The sequence below is a fragment of the Jaculus jaculus genome, chromosome 15, assembly GCF_020740685.1.
Source record: "Jaculus jaculus isolate mJacJac1 chromosome 15, mJacJac1.mat.Y.cur, whole genome shotgun sequence".
NCBI lineage: Eukaryota > Metazoa > Chordata > Mammalia > Rodentia > Dipodidae > Jaculus > Jaculus jaculus.
In genome coordinates this window covers 69,155,340-69,169,126 of record NC_059116.1, presented here as the reverse complement: position 1 = coordinate 69,169,126, position 13,787 = coordinate 69,155,340, and the positions used below count along the sequence as shown (strand labels likewise).

Here is a 13,787-nt window from a genome sequence, read left to right as displayed (position 1 = left end):
AAATGCACTCGTCCCATATCACCCTTCTCTCAACACTAACTAGGTCCCAGAGTTTCTGTCAAACTTAGAAGATGTGTGGTGGTGGTGGTAGTTTCTTCAAAAAAAAATGCCATCTGAAGCTGAAATTAAAACAAAGCTAAGAAAAGACTGTTTACTCCCTCAACTTGACCCATGTTCAAGTAATATTTCAGATTGTCCTGTGGCTGACTAGTGGAGGGTCAGCTAGAATTGCATGCCTTTCACTCATACATGCCCCCCCACACACACACACACACTAACCAGTAGTGAGCATCTTCAGGGGACTGGCGGAACAGAGCCATGATTTTTCAGTGTTTGTGCAGTGGTGGGGTCAAACCTAGGCTCTTGTTGAGAGGGGCTAACCACCCACCACTGAGCAGGCTACACCCTCAGCCACTGAAATATCAAATTGCCAGAACGATCACAAGTATAATCTTCTTTGTATGTGGTGTATGTGTGTGTGCTCACGTGTGAATGCAGATATGTGCGTGCCACAGCATGCATGTGCAAGTCACAGGATAACCTTGGGTGTCAGTCCCCACCTTGCACCACGTTCTGAGGCAGGATCTTCCTGTTGCTCACCACTGCACCTTGCCAGGCTGAGTGGCTCAAGAGCTTCTGTGGATTCTCTTGCCTCCCATCTTGCCTTGGGAGTCCTAGGGTTATAGAGGCTCTATATGGGGTCTGCAGAACCAGACTCAAGTGCTCATGCTTGTGTGGTAAGTGCTTTATCCATTCAGTCATGTCCCCAGTTTTTATGGTGAAAATCTAAAGACGGGTTTCAGATCTGCAATATTTAAGAAATACCTTGGTCAGCTATGGTGACAGCAGGTTCTTTTCATGTGGGTCGATGCCCACTCATCCTGTGCTTTCTCTCCTTTTTCTTTTCCAGTAGCTGCTTCAACCCCCAATTCTACTGCTGGTGCAGCCATGAATTCCTTGACCTCTCTTGGGACTCTGCAAGGATTAGCTGGAGCCACTGTTGGACTGAATAATATTAATGCACTAGCAGGTACCATAAATAGTGAGTATTTGCTGCTCTGGTGGACAGCCTTCCCTCAAATTCTCCAGAAAATGATCAGCCAGAATTGACCTAAAAAGGATATGAAACGGGGAGAACTAAAACTTGGGATGGAGCAGCACATGCTTTTAATAGGCAAAAGCTTTCCACATCTCAAAATCTACCCAACCATTTACCATGACTGTGTAGTGTGAGTCCTCCCCCATAGATATCTGTGGTTGGCAAATAGGTTCAGGTTTCAAGGAGTTTGGTTTGATTTTGGTTTTCCTCAGTCCTGCTGTGAGACTAATTGCTGTAACAGGAAAGTTAGCAGAGTGGAAGTTGGGAAGCATGCATCCAGCTCTGCTGCGGGTCTTCTGCAGGAGCTCAGGCAAATCTCAGCTTCCTTTGCCGGCTTCCATCTCCATTGGAAAATTGACAGTCCTGGATCAGCTTGAAATATCCAAAGATTCTAGACAGCTTCATGTGTTGGTGGGAAACAAAGCCTCATAGAACAGGAAATGGAACTTGGGGGGTAAGGAGAAGGCAGCACAACTAGAAAGACCATCATTTGGAATCCTTATTAACACCTGTGGGTCCTTATGACTGTGAAAAGGGACTTCAGTTTACTGCGGCAGGTAACAGAGATTTCTGCAAATAGTGTACCAAATTACACTTGATCCTGAAGCCCAAGCGCTCACTAACTCTAGGATCTGTCCCATACAGCCAAACTGTTCCTGTCATCTTAGTGACATGTGATAAATAGTACAGAGGAGCTGAGAGTAAGTCCTGTTTTAGGCATATGCTTGATGTGGGCTTCTGCACTGGGGAAACTTACCCTTAGCCCACAGGCAGGACACTGAGTTTGCCTGTCTGTCCATTCAGTCACCCTGGCTGCCTCAGAGTAGCCAAGTCCAGGAGGTCCACAGAAGCCTTAATGGGCGATTGAGCTATCAAAATTTAAAGTGAGCATACTAGTAGTTATACTTTAAAACTTACAGTAATGCTTTGCAGTTTATTTGGTTTAAAATGGTCTAAACCATATCCATGTCAATAATAACTGATAAGAAAGCAAATCATATTTTAAGAAGAAAATTTTCAGATTTTATTATGTCCTTTTACTCAGATGGTCCAGGAAGACCAAACAAAAACCTGAGTTTTATCTGACAATAAAGAAAACCTGCTTTCCTTCCAAATGTGATGACTCTTGATTAGCACGTAGTACATGACCTGGTAACCATGTGACAGCCAGAATGTTTATTCCAGTTAAAACTGCCTCTAGCTTTTACATTTTCCAGCAGCCACCCAGGAACCTCATGGCCTTGATTCCTGTTTCTGGTACAGTTCCTCTCTCTGACCTTGTCCTGCAGAAGCGCCAGCCCCCTTGCCTTCCACTAGGTTGAGGATACGTGTGCTTGCACACAATACCTCATGCTGCTTCTCTTGCCCCAGGACCTAGTTCCCCTCAAACAAGGACTTTGATTTGATCGCCTGCCTGTCCTTGGTCTGCAGAGTAACAGGCCAGTGGGAATGGTTGTCCTCCTCAGCACGTGCTCATGACTGCTGTGTGTGTCCTGTCTGTGTCCTGCTCCTCTTCACTCTACTCTGGTGTGTGTTGCTGGGCTTTTCCCATCTTTGTTATGAGGACCTAAGGGGGACTTTAGTGAATGGCAGAGAAACCACAGGTAGTGTTTGTGTGGGGTCTTGTGTTACACAAAGTTTGCTCTGGCAAGGACAAGATTAAATTTTTTTTCTTTAATTCTTTGCCATTGGGTTAACAAAAGTATGTATGCTTTGTGAGAAATTAAGTCATAATGTTTCTATTTTCATGTACTCCTACCAACCAGTTATTGTGATCCAGAAAAAAATATTTAATTAAACAAAAAACTATGCACAGATGGAAATACATTCCTTCTCACTTGATGTGTTACAAGTAGAGAGCTATTTTCAATCTCAGCATGTTCTTAGAGCTAATCTATGCTACCTATCTGAGAATAAATACAAAAGGAAACTCTTCTCGCATGAAATATTCTCTCAGATCATTCTCCTTCAGCAGAGATCCTGATGCTGCCTGTTTGGGATGGTTCTCTCAAGGTAATCTAGAAACGGTTACCTGGAGACTCAGCTTCTAAACTATTTGGCGACAGCATTCATGTTGCTTGTTTCCTCCCCCAGCGTGTCGCAAGAGCCATTCCACTGTTCCCATATTGGGAATGTGCTGGTGTTTTAATAAAACCAGCTGCTTTGTTTGGGCAAAGCAGCCAAGAAGTAGGTAGGTAGTGGATTCACTGTAGCCTGGATTTGATCCTCTTCCCTGCCAGAAGGCAGACCCTTCTCTGAAAGGAGTTGAGGTTAGAAGTATCTAAGTAAACTCTCTGATATCCTTTTCCTTCCACTGAGACAGTAGTGCTCCTAAAGATAAGCAGGAATCAACACGATCAGAGGGAACATGGATAATTGAGGGCTTTTGGGTCTGGATTCTCTGAGGAGTCCTTGGATATGTCATCAACATCTGAACTAAGTCAAAGAAAGTGGTATATGCAGATATGTCCGTGCGAGGGCCTGGTCCCTGCTCAAGGCTCTTCACCCTGACTTCAGTGGCACTCTTACCTTACTGTACCTTGTTATCATATAATTCTCCCACATGGCTTACCATACAGTGCTCAAAACATCAGCTCTAATCAGCAAGACATCTGGTAAAGGTTTTTAACACCTTATTGTAGCTTGTCACTATTTACATTGTCAAATAATTGTTTAATCTGTATACTGTAAATGCTAAAGATGAATGTAGTTAGGCATGTACCTAATACACCCAACAACACACACATTTGTGATGTGAACACAGGCATACATGAAAGTGCCACTAACTACATGCATACTCATTTTACACAGGTGTTCATTTACTGGCAGGCTATCCCTCATCTGGGCAAAGGAAAATTTACCTCAGTCAGTAGGTTACCAGTCTGTGAGAACATGCTAATACATACTTTTACTGTCTTCTTTTATTTGATACAAGATCTAGCACAGTGTGTTGCAAATAGTGCTGAAAAGCAGACTCTCCCTTTACTGGGGCTCATCTTCATAGGTATGTCTGTCTCTGTCGCTTTAACAGACCTACTTAGTAATGCCACAACTCCTTGATCTCTGCCAGTTGAAGACTTCTAAAGAATAAAGAACTTAGTAGTCAAGCTATACACCAACTATACTGCCAGACCAGCTTCCCCAGTCCTCCTTGCAGAGGTTTGCCACACCCATCATTGTCATGCAGCTGCCCTCATCCAAAAAGCTTGCATGAGAATCTAAAGGAAGGAAATGATTGATCCATTTTGGCCTTAAAGGCCTTATTCTTTGAAAGCATTTTATCCCACAATGTTTTTAAACGTCTGCTTTGATGTCCAACGCTTTTAGTGCTAATCAGATACCAACAAGTATTATCTCTGATACACTGGCTTATAACATGGACAAGCTTCAAGGAATCCACAGGAATTAACTGCAAAAGCTGGAGTCCTCTTCTGATTTTTTTTCCCCAATTCACCAGTCATCCTTCGCCTGCTCCGCCCCCTCATCCAAGAGGCTTCCATGCACACCTGAAACCACACACCTTAGGGCAGAGTGGCAAAACCTCTTACACAAGAATTGAATTCCTAGGGGACTGAGTCCACAACTTGATGGTCTGTAACCCTAGCACCTGTCATGGAACTAAAAGAGCCATTCAGAGGTGCCTAGACCCTTCCCAAGTCATTTGGCACACTCATCCCACTCTCTAGAAAAAAAAAAAAGAAAATGGAGTTTTCTTTCCATCATACAAATTCTGGAAAGTGATGAAATAAAACCAAAAGAGGAAAAGAGAAATTATTACCCAGCCCTTTGTCAGCCATAATAATATGAGAAATGGATGGAAAGAGGTAAATGTGATTAGTTGCTGTTTGAGGATTTTTGAAGAGTCATTAGGAGGATGGAGGAGCCATAAGCTCTTTAACAGTACTTATTTGCACAAGCAGGAGAACAGAACTAGACTTCACAGTAGTAAGGACCTCGGCCAGCACCTGTCTGCTCACTTTGTGCTGCTGGATTTCCCTTTCTCCAAGGGCTGCAGTCTCAACCCTTCAAATTGCCTTTCTGCCTCCCCATCTTCTATGAAGACAACGTATATTGTACCACTCTCCAAAGCCAAAGTTGTCTTCTCAAGCCCCACAGTGATCATCCAAAACCTGAGTCTTTTATTGCTCAGTCATGGCCTAACTCATGTCTTCATATTGCTCAAAAGCAGAAGCACATGCGACATAAGTAGGACATTTCCTGTAGGTGGCAAGCAAGACCACTGACGGGAGTTTGGGGTGCTTCTGCTGTGTGACTTCTCTGTATACTTTGCACGCATCCTTGGCTGACCTCTATTTTCATTAAATATCTTGGCAAGTTTTTTCTCTCAGTCATATTTTCTATTGTAGTATTTATAATTGCTAATCTTAATCCTATCAAGATTATCATTGTTTACAGTAAGTACTTCTCAAAATCAGATCTTTAAAAAAAACTTTTCATCATAAAAGGCACTAAAGACAATTACGTTCTCACCTCTTCCATTTCTGGAGTTCATCTGAAAGTTAACACTCTATGAAACATTGCATGTTTTGATTTAGTATTCAAGGAAAATGAAACACAAATATCCAGGCCATTTTACGTCTGGAGGGAGACACAGTCAGCAACTAGAATAGAGCAGCTTTCATACAGGCACAAAAATCACAAGAGTAGCTGGTCAATGTCCACTTCCTAGCAGCTGATGGCCAGGATCTAGCTTCTAGACACTAGTGCTTCAGTCACCTGGGAAACGTGACACACAGCTCTTTTATCACACAGACACTACTGAATGACCTATGAGTGTGTACACCTTTGTTACACAGCTCTTGCATTTCCCAGACACTACTTTGAGTGTGTACAGTTCAGATCGGCAGCTCTTTCACCAACCAGACACTAGCTACCTGTAAGCATGTACATCTTTGATACACAGCTCCTTCCTTTCCCAGACATTAGTTACCCGTGAGTGTGTGAAGTTACAGGAAGGGTCCAGCTTGATTCTAAGTCAGCTGGACTATGATTTTACTCCTGAGATCCTGACCCCTCATGGCATCCTTCAGCTTTTTAGAAAACCAGCTATTTGTGCTGCTGAATGACATGTAAGTCAGAACTTTTCTGCCTTGCCATTTCTTGCCATTCTGAAGAAGTTTTATTCTTGCTCCTCAACTCTCTAGGCCATCCTTAGCCCCTCCAGGAGCCTAGTAATGGATCTCACTATACAGATGGTGCTGGCATCGGCCACTGAGATTTTTTGTTGCTGTTGTTTTTAATTTAGTCATGTTTTTCTGATCTCTAAGAAGCAGAAGGTGTTTATTTGAAAAATATAACAATGGTACTTGCCAGTAGCACAGTGCATGGAATTATGGTGTTCTGTCTAACTGTAGGGCCTGAGTGAGTTTTCATCATTGACTTAAGAAGTGAGAGTTATCATTGCTTAGGTTTTTTTTTTCCCATTTCTTCATGTATATTGTTCTTGGTTTTTCTGTTGGTTTAATTGGTGTGCTAACTGCATGCATTTGCTGTTGTACTTGTGTCAAATGACTCTCTAACTTCCTTTGGAAAGCACTAATGAATAAGTGCTATTTCTCTTCTCTATTGTTGGGTTTTTTGTAAAGTTGCTCAAATGCTCTCAGGTATGGCGGCTCTGAATGGAGGACTTGGCGCCACAGGCTTGACGAATGGCACGGCTGGCACCATGGATGCTCTCACCCAGGCCTACTCAGGAATTCAGCAGTACGCGGCAGCTGCACTGCCCACTCTGTACAGCCAGAGCTTACTGCAACAGCAGAGCGCTGCAGGCAGCCAAAAGGAAGGTAGGTGCTTGCCTGCACCCCAGGGCAGGGCCAGCCACTTCATCACTGGTCTTCAGAGCACATTTAGAAGCTACGGATGTGAACCAAAATCATAAAGGAAAGCAGTTAATTTTTAATATGTGTGTCAAAAGAAACGTAGAAGGTGTAATCCATTTATTTATTCCAGTCTTATGTCCATCTTACATTTATCTTTTAAATGAAGCTCTCATTCCCCACCCCCCTGCCCCGGGTTTACAGGAAATAACTACTAGTTGCCGCCATCAGACATGTGACAGGAACCTCCCTGTGTGCAGTCAGCATGCACTCTCAAGGCTCTCCTCCCAGGGTCCCTGTGGCTGTTGCGGGTAGAGCATCTCTCTTCTGCACATCCCGAGGTTTGGCTGTGTGGCTGGTGATGAAATCCCTGGTTAGGACGGGTTTAGTTGGGAGTCTTCTGGAGAGGCAGGTGATGCATTACCTCACTTCTCTGTAGCAAGGTAGGATGAATTTCCAAGAACGTAGCATTAAGAACAAATTAAAATAAATTATTAAATGGTTAATTATGTAATGCAACTACGAAAGTTGCCCTTCTTTTTGGTTTTATTTTATTTTTGAAAATTGATCTAACTCCAAAATGTAGGCTGACCTTGAATTTTGGGCAGTCCTCCTGCCAGGCCTCCTAAGTGCTGGGATTACTGATGCATGCTACCATGTCATATTTTTCCTTATAATCTCCTCTTCACTATTTAAAGTCACTTTAAAAATCAGCTACTTGGGCTGACAAGATGGCTCAGTGGTTAAAGGTGCTTGCTTGCAAGGCCTGACAGTCTAGGTTCAATTCCCCACCCATGTAAAGTTAGATGCACAAAGTAGCTCATTTGTCTGAGGACTGTTTGCAGAGGCAGGAGGCTCTGACACACACATACTCACTCACTCTCTCAAAATAAATAATTTTTTTTAATCAGCAACATGCTATTTTCTTTCTGACTTGTTTAGAATATTGGAAAAGCTAGAACAGGAAAATTAATAAAAATTTTAAGTCTTTCCTTCCCCTCTCCTTTATTGTAACCCCAGTTATAAACTGACCTTGCCAAAAAATTAACTTAAAACATGGTATTTTGTAAGAAGTAGGATAGTTTTACTTTGTAATACTACAGAATTTTAAGTAAATACAATTTAAAAGATACCCATGAGTTTGAAAGCAATGGAAAAGGAATTTTTCTTTGATATGTAGTATAGCAGAACTCATTAAAAATGAAAAATAAGCCAGGTGTGATGGCATACACCTGTAATCTGAGCTAGCCTTCAGGAGGCTAAGGACAGAGCAAGGTCAGCCTCAGCTAAATAATGGATTTGAGGCCAGTTGTCTGTTCAAATAAAAAAAAACAGATGAAGCTGGGCATGGTGGTGCATGCCTTTAATCCCAGCACTTGGGATGCAGAGGTAGGAGAATCACCATGAGTTCCAGGCCACCCTGAGACTATATAGTGAATTCCAGGTCAGCCTAGAGTAAGACCCTTTTGGAAAACCAAAAAAAAAAACAGATGAAATATAACTTAAGTTTATTTGCATTTTCATTTCACCTTTGCTTTCACTGTCAGCTATAACTGCTATCTCAGATTATTTTAAACAGTGGCATCTGTTCAGATAACTGTGGTTTAGCAGACATAAGAAGGGGACCCTGCATCTCAACACCACAGATCTTCCCTAAACATGGGCTTTATTATTATTATTACTAGTCTGTTTTCATATGTCTATGTGACAAAGGCCATAGGAGAAAGGCTGTAAGATAATGATGTCCTTAGATAGAGACCACAAAGTGGCTTTCTAGAGCACGCTGGTCACCTCCCCGTTTTCCAGTATGACTGTACAACAAACTACAGATTGTATCACTTAGAACATCTGCCACAAAAGACACACAATCCATGATCTACAGATAAAGCTTAGACTTGGTAATAAAATTTCCTGACTTGCTTCACTCCAGTCCACTGCTATAAACTTCTTTGCTTTAACTCTTAGACATTTGTAAAATAAGTGAAAATAATGATTGCTAATTCTGATTTATTCTAACTACTCAGTAGTAGGGCTTAGGCCTTTTGATTTGTAGTGGTCGGTTTTAGGTTTGTTTTGTTGGGTTTTTCATCATCTTTCACCTTTTCTTACCTCTCTTCTGTTCATCTTCTCACCAATTACGGTAGCTCAAGAAATATTATCCATCTACTATTTGCTTAGGTAAAGTGCAGTTCAAAGGCAAATCATACCATGGGAAGAAAACAATTCCAATAACAGATTTTTATATTTTCAATCCACAGTTGTCTTCTGGTGTTAAAAAAAAAAAAAAAACCTGAAAGGCATGCGCATGGAAGTAGGAGTGTGGACCCTGGTGCGTCCACCCACCCCCACACGCACAAGGAAACAAACCTGTCAAGCTTTGTAAAGGAATGGTTTAAGGCGTTATCCTAACACCCACACATATGGGTGTTATAATCTTTTAAATGAAGCTCTCATTTAAAAGATTAAATGTGGGAAAGCCAGTCACCTTCTAGCTCTTCCTAAGCATTCTACGGTCACCATTTCTTTAATTACAGGAGGCAAATAGTAGTTAGGGGCACTGGTAATCTGGTTCAGCTTTTTTTGAGCAGACAACCCTGCCCTCCCCCCCCCCGCCCCCACACACACAAACACACGGTTCCCAGAGGTTTGTGCTATATCAGTTGCCCTGTGAAAAATACATAATATAAACACCAAACCAGTGGGAACTAGCAGTATAGCATAGCAACTCTTGGTTAAAGGGACATGTGATAGGAAAAGGTGCACTAAAGGGTAAGTTGTGGGCAAATTGATTACTTTTGGAGACAGACAGAAGAAATCTTCAAAAGGTGTGTGAGTGTGTACGTGTGTTGACATTTTGTTGTTTTGGTATCAGGTGCCTCAGTTACATATCTTTTTTTCATTTTAATGTTAAAAAATTGAGATGATTGAAAACCAAAACTGTTTCTTGTGATGGACATGAGAGGGAAGCGTGAAGACGCTGTGGGTAATTGTTGCTGGGAAAGAGAAACGAAGTAGAAACCGCCGTCTGTGCGCAGCTGCTCGTGCTCTCCTTTCTAGCCTGGACTCGCGCTGGGACAGCGAGGGTGTCGAGGCGTAGCATGCCCTGTCCTGTACCTGAAACCGCTGCTTTGTCCTCAGGCTTCCGTCGTAGAGCTGTTCCTCACAGTGCAGACCGCTGCTACTCTTCTTGGGGCATTTGAATCTTTTCTTTAGAAGGAACGTAAATGTAGTGGTTCATGTTTGACCATTACCCAAAGAACACATATGGTCCAGTAGCACTCACATGACCCATTTTCCAGGACTATGGCTTTTGCATCTATTCATTTTAAAACCAGAAAACATTTTAAGATTTGAGTAAGTTATAGTTTTTCCCTTTAAAATACAGGCTGATTCCCTTGCATTGGACTGTAGAGACATATCCATAAAATTTGTGAGGAATGTAAAAAGTTAATACTCACAAAGACCTATTTTTAAATAAGAAAGAAATAACTGCATATCTGGCATTAGTAGTTTGCCTCAAGAAGTCTCTTAAGAATATGTCCATTATCAGAACAGTTTGACAATTTATTTTATGGAGGCAAGAGAAGAAACTTAATTGGATACTTCTTTGTAAAAATAAATGGATAAATACATATCAGCAGAGTTTTTATTTTTTCTTCAACCCACATTCCCCTTATCTAAGGAGTCCACTTCAGCCTGCTCCCTGGAACTGCACACTGGACAAGCAGGCTTAGCTCCCTTACCCAGAGAGCCAGAAGTCACCTCACAGGTTCTGTGAGCTACCTTTCTTCCCAGTAGCCAAGGAACATGCAACCTTTATTCTTTTTCCATCCAGCTTATTTGGGTTCCCTTCCTTTCCACTCTTTTGACTTCCATGGGTGGAGGGTTCAGTATGTAAAAGGGGGAGGAGCTAACCCTTCCAGGCAAGACAGCAGCAGAGATCTTCCCAATGCTGCTGTGGTGTGTTGCTTACTGGAAATGAATGGATAAAATGGAAGAGCTTGGCTGGCCTTGTCTTGGAGACTAATGCCCAGTGGTATATGCCTATTGAAGCTGTAAGACTTTAGACTACCTGTTTTCCTCACTGTTGACTCATTGCCAGTCTTTTCTAATAAACATGATTATTTGACTGTCTTCAGAAATTTGACAAATCAAAATTGGCTGGCTAATCAGACAATCTGAGCAGCTTTACTGCTATATTCACTATCCTAAATTGTTACAATTCACTTTGAATGCAAAAAAGCATGTTCTATTATTTAAGAAAGTCTACACTTAAGACAAAATATGACTACCCAAGAGTAACTCATGCCTATACTGTCTGACCCTGTTCTAACCCTACTCTCACCTTTACAACCCCATGAAGACGAGAGGCAGATGTGTGCTAATGCAGTGAGCACAAGTGGCCCAAAGAGGCAGCTCTGTGAAAGGTAGTTACAGAGCCCAAAGGACGAGCGCTCCCTGCAGAGATGAGCGAGCTGGCATTTGGCATGTGTCCATCTGCTGCTTCCTTTCCAGAGAAAGCCAAGTGGTTAGCCTGTGTGTTGTTGAAATACTGCCAGGAAGAGGCTTTGGGGACTAAGACTTGGGGGATACCTTACTCTGATTTTTTCTTCTTCTTTAGGTCCAGAGGGGGCAAACCTCTTTATTTACCACCTTCCACAAGAGTTTGGAGACCAGGACATACTGCAGATGTTCATGCCTTTTGGAAATGTTATCTCTGCTAAAGTCTTCATTGACAAACAGACCAATCTGAGCAAGTGCTTTGGTATGCAAAGAGACCTAGCCGAATATTGCAGGTTTCCCAGGCAAGAGTCAGGGTAGAGCCTCCCTGTTTGGTAGTGGCTGCTGATTTTCTGGATGCATGTAAACAGATTTTTGGGAAAGGGCTATGTAGAAGAAAAAAAAAAAAAAGATTGGGGAATTCCCTTAAGTAATAATGTTCTGCATGGTAGTCTTCAGGTATTTTCCTATGTAATCTAATCATCTTTCTTCATAGAGCAGTATCTGTTACTTCAAGCCCTACAGATGGAACCAGGAACTCTTATTAGGTAGAAAACAGACTGTAGGTTTATCTACACTGATTGCAAAATGGCACTGCAAACTCTTTGCCACAAACTCCTCACCCCTGTGGAGTGACCTGTACTGGACGTTTGTTTGGTACATGGACATGCATGGACTTCAGCAAACACAAATCCATTCATAAGCAAGGGTGTGTTCAAGTTGCTGCCACATTGCAAGTCCATGGATTCAGGACTAACAGATGACATCACACAGTGACAAAATAATGCATTATAAAGAGACAGAACTGAGGATTTTAAGATTGGTAGGGGATGTGTGGGTGAGTACAGAGCATAGGAATGTGTAGACTAAAGAACCAGTGCTCGAGCAGCCACCACTTATTCCCTCCTCCGGCTTCTACGAGCCCACCTCCTGCGGAGTTTTGTTTGTTTGTTTTGGGTTTTTTTTTCTTTTTTCCCCAACATGGAAAACACAGATATTTTTACACCTTCCTTCTTTGCATTTCAAACCCTAAGTAGTTTAGAGGCCAGGGTGTTCTGAGCATATCTCACTTGTTTAGCCCAGTCTGAGTTAGAACATTTTGCTTCAGTTACTCCTACAATTTAGAAAGTCATGTTGGTAGCAGATAGTAACATTCATATGAAATAAAACAGGGCCAGGAACAACATGTAGAATTGTATGTTGTGTGTGTGTGTGTGTGTGTGTGTGTGTGTGCGCGCGCGCACGCGTGTGTAAGATCTGAGCTTTGGATGTTAGAGGAGTTAGTGTGTCAACCATCTCCAGTTGCTGTTGTTACCCAAGTGGAAAGGCTGACAGCCAGAATCCAGATGCTACAGTGGGAACTATAGGACCCCTTTGTAATGATGGGAGTGAGATCGGAGTTGTCACATAGGGTGTGTGTAAACGTGCATGTGAGCTCACCTTTGGAAGAATCCTTGTACAAAGTTCTCGGACCTATTTTCGCAGCTGAACAATTATTCCAAGTTTTTGATTTGAGAAAATATTACCTTGAAAAGAAATTGTAAATCTACAAACCAACCAATATGTTCATAATAATGCAATTTTGTAATTGTGAAAATCAGCAAATACTGAGTACTCAGAGCCGTGTTTTCAATTATTAAAAGCCTTGCTTCCCAGGTTTCTCAGCACACACTTATGATACCCAGTTTGTTGGATTGCTAGTCATAAGAGGACAACCCACCCTTTCACCCATCTCACTCTTGACCCATTTCCATGCTTTAATCATCTTACTACTTTTGTCCAAGACCCCAAGGGAAAGGAGAAATAGTGTCAGAGTGAGCATCGTGGATTCAAGATCACTTTCAATAACAATATAAACAACCATTTTTGAAATACAGCTTGCCTGTGAAAAGCTTTTCTGCCAGGTGCCCATTTTTATCAGCTGAGAACTCTGCTCAAAGTATATTTATGTCCTGTTCTCTTTAGCATTAGACCTTGATAGCAGATGGAGATACTGAGTTTAGAAGCTTCTGAAAAGCTGATGTCCAAATGTGAAAAATAAATCTATATGATGGCTTCCTTTCATAACTAAGTCATTAGAAAGTATCTAACCTTGCCACTTGCCACAGTATTAATACCAAAGCTTGCATGTACTCCTTCCTTGGCCTCAGCCTCACTGTTAGAACAGGCTATATAATGGGAATCCCCCTCTTTCTGGGTCTGTGCTGAGCATCCTTCATTCCTTGTCCGAAGCACGCCCTCCCTGGTTTTTGGTTGTGGTTTCTTTCTGCAGAGTAGGTGTGATCTGGGAATGTGTTGAGATGATTGCTATGCCCTGAGCCAAAAGGAAACACTCCACCTTTCCCTGCGTT

The 13,787-nt window shown here is 42.1% G+C and overlaps 1 protein-coding gene across 11 annotated transcripts in view; it reads left to right on the top strand.

Moving 5' to 3' along the window:
* Celf2 (CUGBP Elav-like family member 2) overlaps positions 1 to 13,787 on the top strand; it is an 897,461-nt gene that overhangs the window by 875,555 nt on the left and 8,119 nt on the right. For 7 of the 11 annotated variants that reach the window (XM_004662381.2, XM_045134876.1, XM_045134881.1 and 4 more), the window contains 3 exons: positions 911 to 1,030; positions 6,706 to 6,903; positions 11,558 to 11,701. In XM_004662381.2, the coding sequence (XP_004662438.1) occupies positions 911 to 1,030; positions 6,706 to 6,903; positions 11,558 to 11,701 (462 nt within the window). Of the gene's footprint in view, positions 1 to 910; positions 1,043 to 6,705; positions 6,904 to 11,557; positions 11,702 to 13,787 lie in introns of all 11 variants that reach the window. The other 4 variants (XM_045134879.1, XM_045134878.1, XM_045134875.1 and 1 more) reach the window with 4 other exon arrangements.